The 22,320-nt window shown below is 50.1% G+C and overlaps 1 protein-coding gene across 1 annotated transcript in view; it reads left to right on the top strand.

Moving 5' to 3' along the window:
* The first annotated feature begins 9,703 nt into the window (after nucleotides 1–9,703).
* The window catches only part of SEPTIN12 (septin 12), a 42,212-nt gene continuing 29,595 nt past the window's right edge, over nucleotides 9,704–22,320 (top strand). Inside the window, exons 1-2 of the mRNA XM_066640413.1 lie at nucleotides 9,704–9,771; nucleotides 22,015–22,203. Of these exons, the coding sequence (XP_066496510.1) occupies nucleotides 22,044–22,203 (160 nt within the window). The 5' untranslated portion in view covers nucleotides 9,704–9,771; nucleotides 22,015–22,043. The remainder of the gene's footprint in view (nucleotides 9,772–22,014; nucleotides 22,204–22,320) is intronic.

The following is a 22,320-nucleotide window of genomic DNA, read 5'->3' as shown; positions in this document are numbered from 1 at the left end:
TCATGCTGAAAGAGAAGCGTAACTCACTGCCCAGGCACCTGTGGCAGTGACATCCTAGTGCCACATGATACTGTGAAATCATTTCTGGGTTCTTGCCAGGAAGGGGACCCTGGTGACTTCGTGCCCCCCATTCCTTCTCCTTCCCCTTTTCCCCCTTTCATTTTTTTTTAAATTTAAAGCATGATGATGTTTGCACATGCTGGAATTCCTAGCATGTATGCACTGCTGAAACAGAGACGCCTGCGTTGGCTCGGTCATGTTGTGAGAATGGATGATGGCTGGATCCCAAAGGATCTCCTCTATGGAGAACTCGTGCAAGGAAAGCGCCCTACAGGTAGACCACAGCTGCGATACAAGGACATCTGCAAGAGGGATCTGAAGGCCTTAGGAGTGGACCTCAACAGGTGGGAAACCCTGGCCTCTGAGCGGCCCGCTTGGAGGCAGGCTGTGCAGCATGGCCTTTCCCAGTTTGAAGAGACACTTGGCCAACAGTCTGAGGCAGAGAGGCAAAGAAGGAAGGCCCATAGCCAGGGAGACAGACCAGGGACAGACTGCACTTGCTCCCAGTGTGGAAGGGATTGTCACTCCTGAATCGGCCTTTTCAGCCACACTAGACGCTGTTCCAGAACCACCTTTCAGAGCGTGATACCAGAGTCTTTCAAGACTGAAGGTTGCCAACAAAATGTAAAGCATCAGAAGAACTTCCCTGGGAAGAACCCAGAAGTGGCGTCACAATGTCACATGTGTAGCGTTTAAGGGGCACCATAAGTGCCCCCCTTGGGGTAGCACCCAAGGTAGGCAACTCTCAGGCTCCACCGTAGTTATGCCTCTGTGCTGAAGAATGCAGGTTCAGTTCTTGGTATCCCTCTAGGTCAGTGGTTCCCAAACTTTTTAGCACTTTTTATAATGACACTTGTATCAGGAGTCACCTAGATTTACCAGACTTTAAATAAAAAGGAGATCCAGAAAAATATTTTATTTATTTATAAGTAGTAGTAACCCGAAAAAGACCCTCAAACATTTATCTCCCTCTACTTACACATGCTTGCAAACTGCAGAAACTGGGCTCTTTGCAGGGTCATTAGCAGCTACAGTATCTGATCTTTCCATCGCCCTTTGGTGACCCACCAAAAATCAGGTTGCAACCCACCCTGACCCACAGTTTGGGAACGACTGCTGTAGGTGAAAGCAGTTCAGGCAGCAGGCTCTGAGAAAGACAGATCCGTGGCCTGACTCTGTATGCCAGTTTTATATGTACCCATGGAGAATTAAAAATATAGGGACCACTCCTCCCCCTCCCAAAGGCAGAACAGTCCCCTGACTACCCCCTTCTGTGAATCAGTCAACTGCATCCTGACCACAGCAGGGGTGTGGAGTGAGGGGGTGGCAGGGAAAGCAGAGCTGCCCCATCAGAGTCCTTTGAAAAGCACCACCGTAGTTCCCGCCAGCATGCGAGGTGTACAAGCATTCACAACCCACGTGCTCTGCAGTGGGGCAGCTCTGCCTCACCTGCCATCCTCACACCGCACACCCCTGAACCACCAAGTGGCGCAACCAGAAAGCAGGAGCCTGGCAGAAAGGCACCCGATGAACTCAGGCAACCAAGCCAAGCCAAGCCACATCCATCAGCCAAGAGACAACCCCCACCCCAGAGGTTTTCAGACTTCCTCCCTTTTAGGAAACGGGCATGTCTGAGCATGGCAGAGGCGTCTGACAGAGCATGCTCGGGAGCAGATGCTCAGTGAAATGGAGCCTGAACCGGGGTGGTGTGTGTGCAGAATGTTAATATATATTTTGGTTCATCGCAGAGTCCATACAGGAGCCCTGCCCTTAATGTTCCGGAGGAAATCCATGCTAGATACCAAAGGGATTACCCAGGGAAACAAAACAGCCATTATATTCTTTCTGCCAGGATTATGCGCAAGGATGTTCTTAGGTCCTGAGGCCAGGCAGTCTCCCTTTAAGAGGACCCAGTAGTGACATCAGAGCTTCTTAGCAACCGTTGCATCACCTGCATTCGCATTCCACCTCAACAGCCCTCTTTACCTGCTTTTTCCCCCTGGAGATTCTTTAGCCACAGACGGGGAAAGAGAGTGCTATGACTGTCTGGGGGAATGATGTGCTCCCACTCCAGCCCCACAGGAAAGATGGCATGAGATAAGGAGAGGTAAGAGTCCGTACGTGATGGGGGGGAAGGACAGTTATGGGGGGATTCTCCTTGTCCTGGGACAAAAGCTCAAGATGTGTTGTTATGAATTAATTTACCCCAACAGGCTCTCCAGAGGGAGGAAGGTACATATGGGGCTTGGTGGAGCCCCCCTGACTGTGAGCGTAAAAAAAAAATTATTATTACTGTATTTATTATTATTATTTTTCACTTTTTAATACTGCCCTTCCTCCAAGGAGCTTGGGGTGGTGTACATAGTTCCTTCTAGCATTTTGTCCTCACAACAACCCTGTGAGGTGGGTTAGGCTGAAAGATAAGTCACCCAGGAAGTTTCACGGCTGAGCAGGGGTTTGAATCTGGATCTTCCAGTTCTAAGTCCAACTCCCAAACCGCTACACCATCTTAGTTCCCTTTTGCTGGTTTGATGCGGATGGGAAGGGGTAAAGAAGGGGGGCTTGAACCCGGCTCAGGCTGTGCCCCACATGCGCATGTGTTTGGCCTCACAGATGTGCTGGTTCCTTTCCCCCTGTTGTTTGTTTTGCTGCTAAGGTGGCCAGTCTCAGGGTTTCAGCTGGAGTTTCAGAACATTGAGGCTGTAGCTCTGTAGGAAGGGACACATGAAGGATATGCAGAAAGTCCCTGTTTTGACCCCAGGAAGTCTTTCTAAGAAAAGCTAGCAAGGATCCTAATAGGAATCCTAGCCAGCTGCTGCCAGGCAGTCCTAAGCTGGGGAGGGGCAGGCAAAATGGCATATCCAGGATTTCTAGGTTTTCAGGACTGTTGCTCAAACCACTGAAATGGGCTTCCTTATATTTCCAGCCCTGGTACAACAGATGGTTCTTACAATGCATACAGGTTGCTAGTCTGCACTCAGTTTGATGCCTGGTACTCGAATTGCCCATCATCTGTACCTCTTTGTGACATGCAACTGTCTGCCCTGCTGGGACAACTTTGCCAGCAGGCACTGAATTTGGGGGATTGGCACATGTTTGTCTTCTCTGAGCTGTGTGCCCCAATGGCATCTCAGGAACTGCAAAGAGTAGGTGTTTGGTATGACACACCTTGGGGCATGTCTACACCAGATATTGAAAACAGTTTGAAACCTGTTTAGCAGCTCCGAACTAAAGCTGGAGACAGACAGACATTTAACATCTGGATGTGACATCTGGGGGAAAAACTGTTTCTGCAAGTTTTAGGATGTTAGGTGAGGGAAAAAATCCATCTTTGGCTGGTGCCCCTTGGCTAGCACCTGTAAGGTGATCAACAGCCTTCCATCTCACAATCTCCAGAACAGCTTTGCTGCTGATTTTGTGTTTAAGGTGAAGGGCAATTGCATATGTGTAGTGTATACATGTGCCCCGTCAGCAAATAAATGTTTTGGAAAGCTGGACAGCCCCACCTGCAACAGGAAGTGTGGGATTGAGAGCTGATCCAATATCTGACTTGCAGTTATGTAAATGTGTGCAGCAGAGAGCACCGCCGGGCTCTCCAGGTCTCCACTGAGATTACTATTAAGACCGGGTCTTTCTCCTTTATCCCTGGTAACCCTGTTCAGTGCTGGAAAACCAACAAGCCAAAAATCAATAAACCCAGCCTGCAAAGAAGGTCAGCAAGTGGAAGCATTTAACTAGAAGTTCCCCATTGAGCTCAGTGGTTGCTGGCGGCAGCCGTGAAAGTGGAAGTTTGTTTTATTCTAGGGAGGGAGTTTGGCTCAGGAGAAAAAGGAAGATCATCCTGGTTGAAATCTAGAAACCTGAGATCCCCGTCTGTCTGGAATTTGAGTCCATTTCATGGCTATTTGGCTCTGTTGTGTATTTATTTTTTCCTCTCTGTACCTGTGTGTGTCATGAATTTGGACAAACTCCGGAAGTTAGTGGTAGACAGGGAGGCCTGTCGTATTGTGGTCCATGAGGTCACAAAGAGCCAGACATGATGTAACGACTGAACAACAACAACAACCGTGTGTGTGTAATAATAATAATAATAACTTTATTTATACCCCGCCTTTCTCCCCAAAGGCAGCTACACCAGCCGCCAGTGTGTATACACCAGCACATATTTACTACTTGTGCATCCAATGAAGTAGATTCTAGTCCACAAGGTCTTTAAGGTACTATGGGGATTATTTGATTTTGCTTCAACAAACTGGCCTAGCCACCCCTCTGGAACCTCATGACCATGGCATACTGGGGAGGATGGTCACTGGTCCACTGCCTGGTTCCTGAGTCACCCTGGGGGACAGCTGGTACCCACTTTCCAAAGCATGGGTAAGTGCCCCATTGGGGGGTGCCTTTGCAGGGCTTCTGCCCCAGACTCCCTCCCCCACAAGGCTGCAGCTACAAGTGAAGACAACTATGTCAACAAAACAACAGCCATCTAGGTAATGGTGCTAAATTTGACACTTAAGATTTATTAAAACCACCCTTTTTGACAGCTTAAAAAAAAGCAAGAAAACTCAATAGCAACAAAAGTCAAGGGAAGTAAGCAGTGGGAAGGCACAAATGAAACAGTCCACATGCTGCTGGGCAGTTGCTTCTGCCACCACTGGGGGAAGGGGAAGGGTGAAACACAGCAGTGTTTCCAAAGTACATCCACTGTCTCCCAGTGAGGCAATTCTGAATCTGACAGAAAGATGTCTGGGATGGAATGAGGGTGAGGGGGCCACCCTAAGGACTTGATCAACCTCTCCAAGGGTGGCAAGACTGCTGGAGCTCATGTTGGAACACACCCACAAGGTGTTGATGCCCCACTTTTGGCTGGGACTGGGCTCGATGTTACAAGCAGGTCTCCTCAGGTGTCAGCGGGTTCCCAAGTTGCTTAGAATGATCCTGTTTCCCCCTCTTGTGTTCTCAGGGAGACGGGCAACACGCTTTCATCTCAGCCTATTTGGGAGTTGCTGCTGTGTCCACTCCCTGTACCAGATTCCCTCCCCTTCCTCTGTTTTTGCGGGGTCAGTGATCTTGTGCCATCATCACCAAGCTCCACCTCCAAAATCTCAGGGCTTTGGATGCATCCAACGGGACAACTCCAGCCCTTTAGTGTCCACAGCAATGCAGCCAAAATGATGCAAGTTTCTGGGTGGTCAATGAATTCCAGCAGCTTGAAACTTCAAAAAAGAAAAGAAAAAACATCCAAAGGGGACAAAAAAGCCCCAAATTCTTTGCTTCCAGGAGAGTACAAGGGTTAAGGGTTGTGTGTGTGTGTTGGATTCCTACAGGAGCATCAGTTCCTGCAGAATTGGAAGGTGTTTCAGTTTCAATGTTGTCACCACATATTTCCGCAGTGGTTTATGAGTCACTTTCTGAATGATGATAGGGAACGGGGACAGATAAGATACAGGAAAAAGGAGCAAAAAAAATTGCAGTGGTATAGGTTCTGGAAGGGTTATATACATGGTGTTTCTTCTGATGGATAGCTTTCATTTTCATGACTGGAGATGCAAGCACCCTGCCACGAGTAGGATTCTTCAGACTAGAACACTGGCCAGGCAAAAAAATAGTTTCTGCAGCTGTCCTTGTGTGATGACTGGGTGGGGATTGTGTGCCACGCCTGAAAGAAGCGACTCTTGGCTCTCAAAATATAGCAGGAAGGGGGGGAAGTGAGATGTGCTGGCCTGGCATGTGGCAAGTTCCGCATCAAGCTTTGAAAACAGGCATTTCAAAGCCTTGTTTGTTCACAGCCATTAGAAAGTGGAACTATGGACAGAGAGAGGTTGTAGAATTCCCACTTTGTGGTCATTTCTCTGCCCCCCAGCAGTGTGTAGCTACAGGGTTGGTGACACAGTAAGTACTGTAGACACTGCACCATGTGAGTGGCCCCTCCCACTCGCTGTCGGAGTCATTCCGGGCAGTGATGGCAACACGCAGGAGCGCAGATACTCCCCCCCCATAGATACGCCACTGGCCCCCAGGATACCATTCTCAGACTCTAGCTGATCCTTGGTCCTCTTCATAGTTGCAGAGCAAATTCACAGATAATCTGCAGGACAGGAGGTGGGGGGGGGGAAGCGGTTGAATGTCACACCTCCTGCATATCTCCATCTGTCTCCTGTTCCTGCTTCCGCCACATTGTTCTGCCCTCACAGAATCCTCTCCCTGCTCTGCTTTTTTTTTCACAGTCCTACCTCTTAGAGTGCATCCTTTCCATCTGTTTTGAGGGCATAGTTTTCATCAGGTCTGTGCTACAGGAGGAAAGAATTAAATCACCCCTCCCCTTGTGTCACTGTCCTGATATTCCCCGTCCCCCCCATCATGAAGAGTCCCAGGAATGAAGAAAGGTGTGCCTGTTTTTGGAGAGGTTGAATCTGGCCATGAGATGTAGATTTTCCAACCCTTTTCATCTCAAAAGGTGCAAAAATTGTCAAGGCACACCATCTGTTTTTGGACAACTAGGCAATTGACAGTGGGCCCTTGGTATCCGCGGGGGTTCTTCAAGGACCATCCCCCCAGTGTCACCTGGGGACCACACCTGGTCCTCTGGAGGTCACATGAGGCCTCCCAGCCTCCTCAGAAGTCTCCTGGACATGGCTGGAAGTCACTTCCACTCAGTGCCGGCAACTTCCATTTACTTCTGGGAGGTCCTCTGAGACCTTCCAGCCATGGCCTTGACATCTGCAGTTACTCACATCCGCAGATGTTGAGCCTTCAGATAAGGAGGCACCTCTATAATTCCACTATACTGTAGTGCCCTATATGAGAGGCTGCCATTACAAAGTGTTTGGAAACCGCAACTGATGCAAAACAGAACCGAAAAAGGTTTTGACCAGAGTCACTGTTTTGGAGCATTTTAACTCCATTTTTGAAATCAGGTTCACTGGGTGCTGCCCCCTTTCCAAGCACAGTGCAGAGTGAAAGCCCAGGGGTGTCAAATATAAGGCCCGGGGGCCGAATGCGGCCCACAGAAGCTTTTTATTATTTATTATTTATTTATTAGATTTGTATTCCGCCTTTCTCCCCAAAGGGCACCCAAGGCGGCTAACAATCAGGTTAAAATACAAGGCTGCAGATAAACATTAAAAATACAAAACACTTAAAAACAATTAAAACAAGATAAAATACATAGCAGAGACTGAAAGCACACAGTGGAAGACATAATTTATAAAAAACAGCCCTTATAGTACCTCGAAGGCTTTCCTGAATAAAAAAGACTTCAGGCCCTGCTGGAGCGTTAATAATGAGGAAGCTGCTCTCAATTCAAAGGGGAGGGAATTCCCTAGTGCAGGTGCCACCACCGAAAAGGCCCTGTTTCTGGCCGCCATTCCCTTCACCACTCGCAATGACGGCACAACCAACAGGGCCCCTTCTGATGACCTTAGAGAATGGACCAGATTATACAGAAGAAGGCGGTCTCTCAAATGCGCTGGTCCCAAGCTGTTTAGGGCTTTAAAGGTCATAACCAGCACCTTGAATTCAGCCCGGAAACGAATGGGCAGCCAGTGCAGCTGCCGGAGTAGCGGCGTGACGGAGTCAAACCACCGACCCCCAGCAACTACCCAAGCCGCTGCATTCTGCACTAGTTGTAGCTTCCGGACCGTCTTCAGGGGCATGGACCATTTATCAGGCCCTCGGGCTCTCAGCTGCTTAGCAGTGCTGAGGTGGCACTGCTGAAAGAGCAGCCCACATGAAAATTAGGCTCTCCCTTGTCTTGAAATATGATCAGGATTTGTGTGTTTTCTCTTCTGTCATTTGCATCTAATGAGTTCCTAAATGAGAAAAAGTGCTTATTTTTGGTTATGACCTGTTTAATGACATCACTTCCTGCCTAATGACATCACTTTTGGCCCTCAGCAGGCATCATGAATGCTATTAGGCCCTCGATATGAAACAAGTTTGACACCCATGCCCTAGACAGCTTGGGTCCCAAATATCTAAGGACCATCATACAGTTCAGGCTGTCCACCAAGGTGATCCAAGGAGGCTTTACTTTGTGTCTTGCCAGCATCAGAAGTCAATGGGCACCTCTGTTTTCAGAATGAATGCAAGTGGACACAGATGGGCCTTATCCAGATTCCTTTCCATTTGTTCTGTAGCCATGGCACCTTGGAACAAATGGCAACAATTGGGAGTTCTCTTTTTGGCATTTCACCCTCTATTGTTGCCATTCATTTTAGAAGGGGGTGCTCCAACACAATTTAACATCTCTTTAACCCTAGTGTCCAGTTGGCTCAAGCTCTGTGCCTCTCTCCACAACAGCCCCAATTCTACTGGTTGTTTTTTTTTTTTCAAACCGACATTTCAAAGTAGTTCCTGGGGGCTACTGAGTGTACTCAGTCCACATCAGGCTGTTTTGGGTTCCCCCTTTTTGTCTTTTGATGTATAAACATCTATTTCTGCGTAACTCAAGCGACCACCATCCCAGGTATAAAAAACCCTATACCTTGGTTGGCACTCAACCCCTGGAGTTGACTGTTAGTATGTAGAGATTAATATACACCAGGGGTGCCCAAACCCCGGCCCGGGGGCCACTTGTGGCCCTCAAGGCCTCTCAATGTGGCCCTCAGGGAGCCCCCAGTCTCCAATGAGCCTCTGGCCCTCCTGAGATTTGTTGGAGCCCACACTGGCCCAATGCAACTGCTCTCAGCATGAGGGCGACTGTTTGACCTCTCGCGTGAGCTGTGGGATGAGGGCTCCTTCCACTGCTTGTTGTTTCACGACTGTGATGCAGCAGCAGCAGCAAAGACCAGCCTTGCTTTGTGCAAGGCCTCTTATAGGCCTTGAGCTATTGCAAGACCTTCATTCATTCATGCAAATTCATCTTTAATATATTCATTTATGTAAACTTATGTAAATTTATTCAAATTTTAAATGTAAATTGATTCTTTTTTTTGGCCCGGCCCCCGACACAGTGTCAGAGAGCTGATGTGGCCCTCCTGCCAAAAACTTTGGACACCCCTGATATACACATATAGATTATGATGATGATGTGCACTTTAATGGTCAGCGCTGGACCAAAACTCCAACACAACCATCGCCTCCCAGCAGTCGTTTTGTTTTATCACATGAAGGATGACACCATGATGTTTCAGAGCATTGCTTAAAAAAATAGTTTTCCCCAGATGCAAAAACCGATCATTTCCCCTCCAAAATGCCCCATGATTTTGGGGTTTGCACCACTTCAGACTGCAGTGTGTGTGAAGGGGGGGGGGGATCTTTGATTGCTACCCTGTGTCAAAACTCCCTGCAACCAGAAACATAGCCCCTCAGGGGAAAAACATACTCTCATAAAAACCTTTGTGTTATTTGCAAGCAATTCTTAATGGACACGTGTGTTTGGTAAACAGCTTCCTTGCTCCCCACCTGCGTTCCAAAATGACAACCATCCATTCTGCCACTTTGTTCTGCAGGATGTGTGGACCAGGCCTTATTCTTAATAACTAGGGTGTGTACACTTTCTCCCCCACCCCCGCCTGTGTCATTCTGCTCTGGTGTTTTGCAACATGCTCCATACAGCTCAGGAAGAAGAAACCGCAAGAAACCAGGAAGTGTCAAGTCACTTGCACCAGGCCCCTTGGCTGTCCCGGAACCCAACAGCACATGAAGAGCTTGTTTGTGTCTCCGAGCTGACTTGGGTGCCAGGACAGGTGGCCTTGTGATGTGCTACAAGAGGTAAATTCCTAACTGTTGCTGCTTCTGTGCTATGTGTGTCACAGGCTTTGGAGCCCATGCACAGGGAGGGGCAAGACTCAGGGGAACAACACCTGCTTCGCATGCAGAAGGCCCCAGGCTGTCCCCAGCAGCACCTCCTGCCTGAAACCTTCAAGAGCCACTTCTGGTCAGTGTTGACAGTACTGAGATGGATGGACCAGGGTCTGACTCTGCAGCTTCCTATGTTTCTTGCTCCACCCTGTCCCCATGACCTACATCTGTAAGGCTTTGGACAACTCTTTACTGCGTGGTTAAATATGAACTCTCTGCAAATCAGGGGTTGGCAGCTAGAAGCTTCTGGGCCAAGTTTGGCCTCATGATGGTCATTGACTTGCCCCCACCCCATAGCAAAAGCGGTAGAGGGAGTGGAAACTTTCATTTGGAAGAGCCTGAATTGAAGCCTTTGTCCTGCCACCCCTTGACTCCATTTTTAAAGCATTCCTCCAAATAATTTAGTTGCAGGCAACGCTGTGACACTGAGTAGTCTGTGGCCTGAAAAGTAAGTGCTGATGATTTGGGGACATGAGAACTAGAAACTTGTCATTTGCTTGTTTGGGTGTTAAATCTCAGAAATGTTTTAGAGCTGTGAAGTTGTATTTTTATGGCATATTATTTCATGCCTTGTGGCGCTAATTGGAGTGTATAGCAGGGGTGTCCAAGGTTCTAACCTGAAGAGCTTTATTGGCAAAGTGGAAGTTAGAGAGTGACTGAGTGCAAGATGGACTTAAACTGTCCTCTTTTAGAAATCTGCCCAAGGAGCAGAATCATGGTTGACCTGTTCCCCTGTCATGCATCTGTCAGCAAAGTCCATCTACCCAGATATGGAGAGATTTGAATACTGATATAGGTGTGTGCCACTTAATGACGGGGATACGTTCTCTGATCCCCGTTATTATGCGATTAGGTCATTAAGTGAGCATTCAGTCCACTCTATTGCCTTTGTTGTGTAAACAGATGCTCCCTGCCAGACACTAGCTGGCTGCACTGGTTACTGGAGATAGATTGCCTCTTCTTTGCATTAACAGCTTCTCTGTTGTATTATCTGTATCTGTTGCGACAAGTGTCTGTTGTTGCATTAACAGACACTCTGCTGCAGGCTATGGGAGATGTGATTACCTCATTAAGAGCATCTTTATTGTGCTTTGACCACCATCATATATGCGGTCCATTGTTAAGCGAACGGTTGTTAAGCGGCACAAGCCTATATTTAAAAACAGACTGTGTCTATGAATGTTACTTGAGCCGCTGGCTGAGAGCCACCAGCTTTGCCAAGTTTTTCTCCAGTCCTGCCTCTTCAGATTCTTAGATGATACCAGCAATGGAATCTGGAGACTTCTGTGTGCAAAGCAAGTGTTTGGCCACTGTGGGCTACAGAGGGCTTTCAATCCCCTCCTTAGGGTCAACTCCTGAATTCAGTGTTCACTTAAATGCGCCAATGACCCTGATGTGCCGTAACTTATTCTTACTAAATTAGAGACCATGGAAGATCCAGTCTGCATTGGGAGCATGGCGTGGGAAGAGGAGGCTTAAACCCCTTGCCCCCACCGTTCTCAGGATTCTGATTTCCCCTACACACGCACACACACAACTGTTATTTGCCCTGGGGGGAGGAGTTTTAATTGCCCCTACCACTGGACACAGCTGCTATAGCAGAGGAAAAAGGTCACAGCCCCTCTTGCTAAGTATTTCAGATCAAATCCACAATGAATGAAATGTGCTATTTGGGCCATAAATAAGGCTTACATCAATTGTTACATCCTATGAAAAGAGAGGGGAGTCTCAGCAAAGGGAAGGATGGCATCTGATGGCACCCCCTTGAATGATTGCGCAGGAGAAGCAATAAACACCATTGCTGCATCACATTTTGACCACGTGCTCCTCTTTCCCCCTTGATGCACGGTACATGCATGAGAATTGTGTCGTGGCTGAGGCTATAGTCCTGTGTGCACTCTTTCCTGGGTGCAAGCCCCACTGAACACAGTAGGGCTTACTCCTGAGTAAACAAGTGTATAGGATTGTGCTGTAAGTTTTCTGAGTTCTGTTAACTGAGTTTTCCCGGTTGGTTGGAGTCCTGCCTCAGCCACTTGGTGGCTTTAGGCAAGTCTTCCCTGCCTGCAGTATGGGAATAATACTTGCCTTACAGGGTCGTTGTAAGGAATATGAGCAGATAAGACAGTGCTCAAAAAAGTGTATACGAATGCCAAGACTTGTTGTTATGCTCTGTGAATGACCCCTAACACCTGAAGAACATCATGCAGTGCAGATGCTTGCATCATGAACCAACCCCCACCACCAAGAGATTGGCATAAAATAGGGGATTTCCAACAACTGGTTGTGGGTTCCCTTCATTCACAGCCTGCTTGTGGTTGCAAGTGCCGCAGGCCTTTTAAATTTGGCATGTGATGGTTGCGAACCATTTGATATTTGAAAGAGGAAGAAAACGGAGAACCTCCCAGGACTTTGCCCTCTGGGCCTTGACAAGGGGTGGCTGTGGATGGACGGACTTTTAATTTCTTCTGATCTGCAGGTCAGGATAACTGAACAGTTCTGAACAGCCTTTCTGTAACATGCAGCTGGCAACCGGCCTGGGATGTGCTGGCTGTGCCCACACAGCAAATGGGCAAACTCCTTGAATGGGCTTGTTTTGTGGGAGGCGAGGGGATCCCAGGAAGAGGGAGGGAGAGAGAGGGGGGCAGGGAAGGATGATTGCCATTCTGGTCATGTGTGCAAGGCAGCCAGGCTCTTTCTCTTGTGTGATCCCAATAGGGGAGCTGGCAGAGGGGAGGGGACTCTCCTTTCTCCAGCACCGAAAAGATATGAGGCTTGGGAGCTGAAGCCGGAGGAGGAGGAAAGGTGTGGATGCCGGGCGTGTGTCACGCGTGGAATTGGGGAGCAGGGGGGACCCCTCGCTGGAGCCACCATAGCCTTGTTCTGGGCTGAGAGAGGAGGTAGGACCTGACAATGGATGGGTTTGAAGGGAGAGGCTGGCAGACAAAGAAAGGGCGCTGGGGAGTAAGGGCAGATCTCTCGCCGCTGCTGAAGCTGGCCAGCTTCCTCTTTGTCTCCTGGTCCATGCTTTCTGGTGGCAGCATTTGGTCTTCTCTGGGGGACCAGTTGGAACTGACAGTGGGACCACTGCAGGATGGGAGATGGCAAGAGCATCTCCTGTGGCTTCCCAGTGGCATCCCAGTTGTGGGAAGCCAGGATGGTCAGGCCCACTCTGGGGGCTTGGCGGGATGTGTGCAAATATCCCCATGGACATCTCGGTGCCATTCCTAATAAAAATAAATAAATCTGTAAGTCAGTTCACACTCCTCATTAGCATGGCTGGTAAATGCAAGGCTGAGCATTATAGACCTGTTGGGGAGCAGGTCTTGCCTTTCAATGAACCATGTGCACCCACCTCTACTGAATATCTCTTGGACAGGCAGGTCTGCTGTTAATGTTAAAGTTGGCTTTTCTAACAGTTTTTCGTTTGTAGCATTCTGTTTTATAAATATTAAATTGCTACGTGCTTTATGGTTTGCGTCTTGTTCGTGCAACGGAGCTGAGAGGTGTGGCAGGTCACTATTCTCCTTGTTCAGTTTGAGGAACAAAGGTTAGGAGAGTTGCTTTGTCAAGGCTACATAGTGAATCTGTTGCAGAGCAAATGGGTCTGAGTCCCAGTTTCTCAGATCCAGGTCAAAGGTCTAGTGCTTGATAAGGTCATATACCTGTATCTGGGCTGTGCCACCCCAAGCAGCTGGTGGAAGCTCCCATGAATATTTAAAAAAAAAAATCCTTCCCCATAAAAAATTAACTTGTCAAGGAAAAGGATTTTGGTCTAGACATTGCCCTGACATGCTAGCTTTCTATAGGCAAGGAGATTTTTTTTAAAACCCAGAATATTTGATCATGTGTGCTGTGAAGTCGAGCAGCCTAGGTACAGATGGATTCCCCCTATTTCAGTGAAAGGTAGGCCTGGCTCCCTTCCCTTCACCTGAAAGCATCTGTTGATGGCTGCCTTGGTTCTTATATAGTGAGAGTGCCAGGATTGCAGGGGCAACTCTTGGACTGACACAGTGTCTCTAATTGCTTTTCCATGTTTTCTGCCACGAGTAGGGCTGCCAAACCTGAGATTCAGGAGGCAGGGCCTGGTGATGTCGTGTGATGATGTCACATAGTTGCATATGATACGATGAGAAAGAAGATCTGGTGTCGGAGCTAAGCCCCCCAGCAAAGGGATCGGGGAAAATTCATAAGAAAAAACCCACATTATTTGAAAGGCTATTTCCCATTTTTTCCAGTGGGGGGGGGGGGGAAATGCAATTTGTTGAAAAAAAATTTTCCATAGTGGTGAGTGAAATACTTTAAAGTTGTGTTTTAAAATTACGTGTATTGTTACCGCCAGTTACACTGCTATAAAACTCCTAGAGCCCGTAGCATAGCTACGGGGGGGTAGCATGGTAAGTATTGCAGGTGCTGCACCACACTGTGTAACTGGCCCCTCCCACTCACGGTTGGAGCCATTCTGGGAATAGGAGGGGCCAGTCACACAGCGTGGCACTTTCAATACTTACCACACTGCCCTCCCCATAGCTGTGTTACTCCTTGAGCCACACCACTGCCCCTCCTGTCCTCACAGGCCACTTGGAGGAGGCGGAATGACATGCTGTGATAGTTTGGATGGGAGACAGAGGGAAGGCAGAGCACTTGGGTCATCCAAAATCCAAGCCTGGGAGTCCTGCTGGAGAGCCTGAGGTGACTCTTCGTTGCCTGAGTCTCAAGCTGAAAACTGGAGATCCAGCAACCCTGACCGTGAGTTGGCCCTTCTCACTAGTAAAGCAGTCGGGTGTTGCTGATATTGGAATGGATCCAAAGGTTTCTTTTCTCCGTGGAAGGAGTCTTTCTCCAGAGGTTGGGATCCAGCCATTGTGACACAGGGCAACAGTACGGCTGCCCCACAAGAAACCCAGAGAAGTGCTTACCCTTTGAGGTTACAAACCAGTGAGGGTGGGGCAGAGCCATAACTAGGGCAGGGCAGAGGCTGAGGGACACCTGCCCTGGACGCACCATCAACAGGAGGCACATGATTGCGCCCCCTGTTAATGGACCCCCAGGGTCTGCCCTTTGAGGATGTGCTGACGGTTTCGTGTGCCCCGTTCCAGAGGAGAGGGACGGGCCATGCGAACCCACCAGTGCCGCCTCCTCCTGGGAGAACCAGGAAGTGATGTCACACAATGACATGTGACATCACGATGTCTGTTACAGTGCTGGGGTGAGGAGCACTATGGCTCCCGCCACAAAGGACCATGTGCCCCGACTGGAGGAAGATGCTGAGGCAGGAGCTCTGTGTCGGTGCTATACTGGTGCATGGCTGATGGACAGGGAAGGACAGAGCACCTGCTCTGCATGCAGAAGGCCCTTTGTCCAGGCAGCATCTCTAAGTCAGACCAGGAAAGCCTGAGAGCCTTGGAGAGCTGCTGCTGGTCAGAGTCAGAGAGCCCTGAGTTGGCGGACCAAGGGTCTGATTCAGACAAATCAGATGGACAGGACTGGTGGTTAGCAGGGCTGCGCAGTTCATCGCTGGCCATTCACCAGTCATGCGCTTGCTCACGGGAGTCACCATCAACCAGCCTGGAGAGAAGCAGTCAGCAGCTGCTGGGCAATGGCCATACTGGCTCAGAAGCCCTGTGGGAACAGATCTGTTCTATACTTCCCTGTTTCACTTCTGGACTTGTGGCTGTCGTTGCTGGGGAAGCCCATCTTCCAGTTGTGAGGGCAGCTGAGAAGATCGGTCTCCTCCAAGATAAGCCCTGCAGGTCAGACCAGAGGTCTATCTAATGTGATTGAGCAAAAAAAAACAGACCACATAGAGGTCAAGAACATCATGCATGTGCCTTGTAGTTTAGCCCTCAGGAGAAGGCTTGGCAAGCATTGCAGCACTAACTTTTCGGCCTGGGCAGGGTTTACCACCCTTGCCACTGCACGTGCCTGGGGTTTTATGGGGCAAGGGCCTTCTGGCCAGCAAGCACAGAGGGCATCTCTGGTTCCTTCTTGAAGCGAGGACTTGCTGGCAAGCTGCCTCCCGTCTCCCTTTGCACACCAGCTGCCGTTGGCGTCGGGAGCCTTTCGCCTCCGGTTCTGGGAGTGCTTGTGGAGACATTTCAAGGGCCTGACAGCTGGGAGGCTCCCTGCCACCTCCGCTTGTCGGCAGGGACACACTGTTAGTGTTTTCTTTCTTGTGGCTGGAGAAGGTTCCTCTCCCCATACAGAGCGGCCTGGCTGGACGGAGCCTGGGCCGTCTGCTGCTGTGGAAACCGGTTGTGGGGGCACACGGAGAGTGAGTGAGCTGGATTTGTGCCTGGTCAAGGGAGAGCTGGCAGGGGAACCGTGTTGGTTCAGGCTGTTTTTCATCCCTTGACAGGGAGGACAAGAGCCCCGCAAGCCTTCAAGGAATTAGTGTACATGTTACGACAACTTCATTAGAAGGCAGTTCCCAAGTCTCCGCAGAAGGAAACTGGGACATTTGTCTGCCAGGAGCGAGGGGAAAATGTCTGGCCCAGGTCAACAGAGACCGCTGGAGTGCAGGCACCTCTAGTTAAATCTGAATGGGGAGAAGGCAGGCCTTGGCCCAAGCTAAACAAGCACCTGATTTTTTTTTTCCCCTTCTGTGTGATGCGCACATGCCCCCCACAGTCCCATGTGCCATCTTGGCCGCCTCTGTGCCTTCCCCCGGCATCCACCACTTTTTCAAAACTACTTGGGTGGGAGGAATCTGGGAGAGGTTCTTCCACTCAGAGAATCTTCCCACCCACCCACCCCATTTTGCAAAAGCGGTGGGCACAAGAGGAGGCGGGGTTGAGAATGGGGAGGCGTGCCAGGTAAGCCAGGATCCTTTTTCCAGTTGATCTCTGGAAGGAAAGTGATCGGAAACAGGACGGCAGCAGTCCCATCATTCCTCCTCCAGCCCCATTGCCAGGATCTTTGGCCAGCAGCACCGGAAGTGGAGGAGGAGGAGGAGGAGGAGGAGGAGACAGGCCACTGCTGTTCCCGTCCTCTTCTTGCTCATTCTCCTTGAAGGAGATGGAATAGAACTGAGAAGAGAATGGAGGCCACGGCTGGGTTAAGCAACTGGGCAGACTGGGATAAACTATGGGGATGTGTAGGGTACCCTTGCCAATTTGCAGGAGCCCCCACCGCTCAAAGTTTCAGCTTTGTCTGGTCTCATGGGTGGGCCGGCCCCTGGGAGTAGGGTTGCCAGTTTGCCCAAAATGATACTGTTTCTTCAGCTCCTTTTACTCCAGTGGATAGGAAGCAAAGATCCATTTCAGGACCATCGCTGGGCTCCCTCCCTTTATTATAGGCCTGCCCTATCCCCAGTTTTCCCCCCAAGGGGTGATAGTCTTGTGACATCACCAGGCCCCCTCCTCAGAAATCTCTGCTTTTGTGAGCATTCAACCTGGGAATCCTAATGGGGGGGTGGGGTGGCTGCACCATGCACCAGGGCAAGGCGTCTTCCTCTGATAAGGTGCAGCCTGTTGTGTCAGGCAGAAATGTGGGGTGCTCCAGAGGGCGACCAGGCCACCCGGGGGTGCAGTGAGGGCTATGGGACATGCAATTCTTAGGCACAAAGGATGGAGACAGCACCTGGTTACTGGGGGCCCTGGAACACAGCCCCACATTGGGCTCTTCCTGGCACCCTCCTACCCGCCCCTGAGGTCACACTGAGTCCCAGCACTGCCTCCAGTTCTGAAGTTTCAGGGTTCAGCCTGGCCAGGGAGGCCCTCTGTTGGGCAAGGACCCTCTGCCAGTGTCTGCTCTGGTTGACCCCTGGCGCTGCCCCATCAGAGGGAGAAAATGCTGTCTGGAATGCATTGCGAGGGTAGCAGGAGCTTATCACCAGCCAGTAACGCTCAGCGCTGCAGAGGCCATGCTTGAGATCTCCCCTTCCGGTCTGTGTGTGTGTTCCTTAAAAACTAGCGTGAGATGAGGCTCAGGCGGGTATTTGAAATACAGACAGAAAATCTTGTCATACTTTCATTGCAGTAAGCCAGAACTGAGGGGACATGGCGCAATACTGTATTGTGCGCTTCACATTCCCACTTGAAACATAGAATTGCACTCTGAGCATGCACGACATTTTGCTTCAGCATCTCGGAGGAAGAGATTGTGTGCTTAACAATCAGGCCTGCAGGAAAGTTCAGCCGAAGGCCTGGCTTCATTTGGCCAAAGAGCATTTATAGAGTCACTTCCCCGGGTGCGCAAAATCTTCGACATGTATAATCCCCGTCATCCTTTCAGGAAAGGAATCGCAGTGGTAGAGCACATCATGCTTGGCACGCGGAAAGCCTTTCCATAATAGCACAACTTTAAAACTATAAGGTAGCAGGAGGTGACAGGAAAGACCCTTGCCAGATCCCCTGGGAAGCTGCTCCCACGTGGAACTGGAGGAGTGCTGGAGGAGACAGGTAAATGGTCAGACTGGATCAGAGGCTGAGCGCATTAGATTTTCCTGAGGCTTCCTTGATCCTGGGAAAACAGCCTTCCTGCGTTTGCACTGCACTGCCTCAGCAGTGCTTCTAAACTTATTGCCAGCCTCCCCCTCCCATGACCCTTTGGAGATCCCCCCCACCTTTGCATTCAGATCTCTTGGCTGAGCTGCGCTTCCCAGCCTTCGATCTGTCAGGGACGTTGCCAGGGAAGTGGGGAAAGAGCGTCTCTCCATTCACTTCCCCTTTTGGCTGCTCTGGTTGTGAGCACAATCCGTCTTGTGTGAGCCTGGCTGGGGCGCATACAGAGTAGAAAGCAGGCACCAAGGCAGAGCTCCTGTTCCTCTGCCCTCCGTAGGGGCTGTCTGTGTTAGTGCAATCCCAGGGTGGCATTCGAGCTCCTTCCTCTTCCCCTGCCAGGCACCAAAATGATCTTCCCTGTCGTACTTGCTCTGTGGCTTTGCAAGTTCTGTGGAAATGACTCACGATTCCTGTTCTGCCCATCCCTGCCTCTCCGTGCCTCATGCAGCTGTGGGGTCTGGCTGCTAACCATTTAACCCAGAAATGATGCACTCAAGGCAGCATCCAGGGGTCACCAGTACAGGCATTAACTGAGGACCCAGGCCCATCTAACCAAGTCAACCCCTGAACCCTCATCTACCAGTGGTGCCAGCAGGCCAAGAGATTTGTGCCATTGTTATGTCTCGGCATCATCTGGCAGGACAAAGTTCCAAACAACACAGTCCTGGAACATGCTGGAATCCCTAGCATGTATGCACTGCTGAAACAGAGACGCCTGCGTTGGCTCGGTCATGTCGTGAGAATGGATGATGGCCGGATCCCAAAGGATCTCCTCTATGGAGAACTTGTGCAAGGAAAGCCCCCTACAGGTAGACCACAGCTGCGATACAAGGACATCTGCAAGAGGGATCTGAAGGCCTTAGGAGTGGACCTCAACAAGTGGGAAACCCTGGCTTCTGAGCGGCCCGCTTGGAGGCAGGCTGTGCAGTATGGCCTTTCCCAGTTTGAAGAGACACTTGGCCAACAGTCTGAGGCTAAGAGGCAAAGAAGGAAGGCCCATAGCCAGGGAGACAGACCAGGGACAGACTGCACTTGCTCCCAGTGTGGAAGGGATTCTCACTCCGGAATTGGCCTTTTCAGCCACACTAGACGCTGTTCCAGAACCACCATTCAGAGCGCGATACCAGAGTCTTTCGAGACTGGAGGTTGCCAACAACCTATGTCTCAGTACCAAAATGTGCAAACGGGGGTGTCCCCCAGAGACCCTTGCATCATTGCAGGGAATCTAGAGGGTGCTCCCACTGGCTGGTGCAGAAGGTTGGAGGAGCCACCACTGCAGACTGTCCCTCATTTGCCAGTGGGGATTGTGGCACAAACAATTGTCTGTCCTGGCGAGAGACATGGGCACCCAGTGCACCAGCAAAAGCCTTTCTTCAGTAAGTTGGTGCTGATGCAAGACAATCAGTTCTACCGAATCAGTGGGATAAACATATAGGGCATATAATGAACCACATAGGTGGACCTTTTCATTCCAGTTCCATCTTACTCCCTTCCATTCTTAAAACAGTCCAGTGCTGTTCACACCTTATGATGTAACCAGGTACTGAAGGTGTGTGACCCAGGTACACGTTTCCATATGAATGGCTGTACATGGGTTGATTTTTTCAGATCAGCCCACATCTACCGTATGCAGATTCCACCTGCCTTGAACAGAACATGTGGATAAATGTGCCCATAAGCAGACTGACCATGAGCTGTGGCTTCTTGGTACAGCCCCTCCTTTGCACACAGACAGTCCCAGGCTCAAACCTTGGAGGGCTGCTGCCAGCCAGTGTTGACAGAACTAAGCTAGACAGTGGCATAGCTAAGGGGGGTAGGGATGTACGTTGCCCCATGTACCAGGCCTTGAGGGGCTGTCAAGGGAGCTTGACACTAGTGGCCAAAATTATGGAAACCTCGTATTTATCAATAATACCATCATGTTATATATCATTGGATAGGAAATTCAATGCAGAATGCAATGAAACAACTGCATTGAATTATCTGTATTCTATCAAATGTCATAACCAAATAACCAGAAAAGGAAAGCACAACTGCCTTATGTAACAAAAAGTGGATTTCTTTAATGCAAAACTGACCAAAGAGAATGAGATTGATTGTTCCGAGAACCAATTAGGCTGCGGTTTTCAAACTCGCAGGGAGTTTGAATCCCGCAATAAGTCTTTGCGGGGGCAGGGGCAAAACGGGAAGCGGAACGCGATCGCCCCACTCTCACTTTCCCTGACCCGAGAAGCCCTGCAGCGTTTGCACCCAGCTCCCCGCAGCCAGGGGCGGCTACTGCAAGGACTGGAGGTTGCACCAGTCCCTGCAGCCCGGTCCAAAGGGAATGTGGAGCGATAGCGCACCGCTTTCGGTTTAGCAGAGCGGGGTGCGATTGCTCCGCTGTCAACTTTGCTGACCCAGGGAGCCCTGCCGAAGGTTGCGCAGGGCTCACCGCACCCCCGGGGGGCTGCAGGGGGCTTGGGCAAGTGCACCAAGTGCCTGCAGCCTCCCTGAGCGGCGCAATCCTGGGGATTGCGCTGCTGCCTCCTCCCTGCCTCCTGGCTGCCTCCACCCCTTACGGGGAAAGGGACCAGGACCCTCAGGCAGGGGCATCGCGACGCCCCTGTTTGAATACCACTGCAATAAGGTGTTAGTTTGGGTTAGCTCTCATTTCCATTTCCATACAGTAACCCCTGCTAAACTGGGTAAAGATGCACTTTTTCAAGTGGTGCTCCTCTTCTATCTAGCAGGGGAGAATAATTGTCCCTCTTTACCCCAGCTCAGTGTCTTTTCTAGCGGCTACACCATGGCTTCCTCATGAGGAAGCTGCCTGAACCGTTCACTAATGAGGCTATACTATATCTCCAAAACTCGACATGATAGGGCAAAAGGGATGCCATTTTTGGAATCGGCACCCCAAATTCATATCAAACCACCATAAAGTTTGGGAAAAACTTTTCTGACCCTCAGTTTTGTAGGCCTGTGTAATCAGAGCTAATCCTAGAACTCCTGTTCAGTTGTGTGTAATCAAGTTGGCCACTGGTTATTTGTTGGTCTCTGATTTGTTGGGTGACCTGTGCTTTTTTTGCTTCCCCCCTACCCTGGGTTCCCAGATGCCTTAGCGATGCTACTGGACGTAGATGGACTAAGGATCTGACTCCGAGTGACTGTTTCCCGTGTTCCTACATAATGATTGTAGTTGGATACAGTTTAATGTGTGAAGCGCCGTCCTATGAGATGGGTTAAGACGAGAGAGAGAGTGTGACTTGCTGAAAATTATCCAGGGAGTTTGTGGCCAAGTGAGGACTCAGACACAAGCCTGCCTGGTGCATTTAATCACTTTGCCTCTTGTAGGTTTCTTTTAAAGTTTTCTTGATTTTAAAGTTTTCTTGATTTTAGCAATAGCTAAAAGCAGTTCATCCAGAGGTTAATATCCCCATGTGTGGTGAGCTCCTGTGCTGTCCTTCAACTGTGCACAGACTTCCTCTTTCCTTGAGAACTGCTGCTGCTCTAGGGAATGAGAAAAGCAAAGGAGGGGGTTAGTTATCCTGACCTTCCCCCCCACGACTCTCATCGTAGAAGTGCAACGAGGGAGCAGGGGAAGGGTGATTACCATGGAGGAACTGCCAGTACCTGGTTCATCCTTCTTCACTCTCTCTTCCTGTTTCAGAGAGCAGCCCAGAACCCTGTTGGATTAGCATGGAGGAGGAGCCGTCCCGAGGGCCTCTCGCCCAGGATGCCGCTGCCCTTAGCACCGGGGACCGGCAGCTCTTTGGCTACGTGGGGATCGAGGCGGTGCTGGACCAGATGAGGATCAAAACCATGAAGACGGGCTTCGAGTTCAACATCATGGTTGTAGGTGAGACCCAGTGAGTGGGATGAAATGGTTGGAGGAGGTGGAGGCAGTTGCACTCAGGCTGGGTCAGGGCCAAACTCCACCTTGCACAAAAAGCAGGGCTTGGGGAGCGGACCCAGG

This window comes from Tiliqua scincoides, chromosome 13 (assembly GCF_035046505.1).
Source record: "Tiliqua scincoides isolate rTilSci1 chromosome 13, rTilSci1.hap2, whole genome shotgun sequence".
In the NCBI taxonomy this organism is placed as follows: domain Eukaryota; kingdom Metazoa; phylum Chordata; class Lepidosauria; order Squamata; family Scincidae; genus Tiliqua; species Tiliqua scincoides.
The sequence above is the reverse complement of the archived record's forward strand: the minus strand, read 5'-3'. Positions and strand labels throughout refer to the sequence as shown.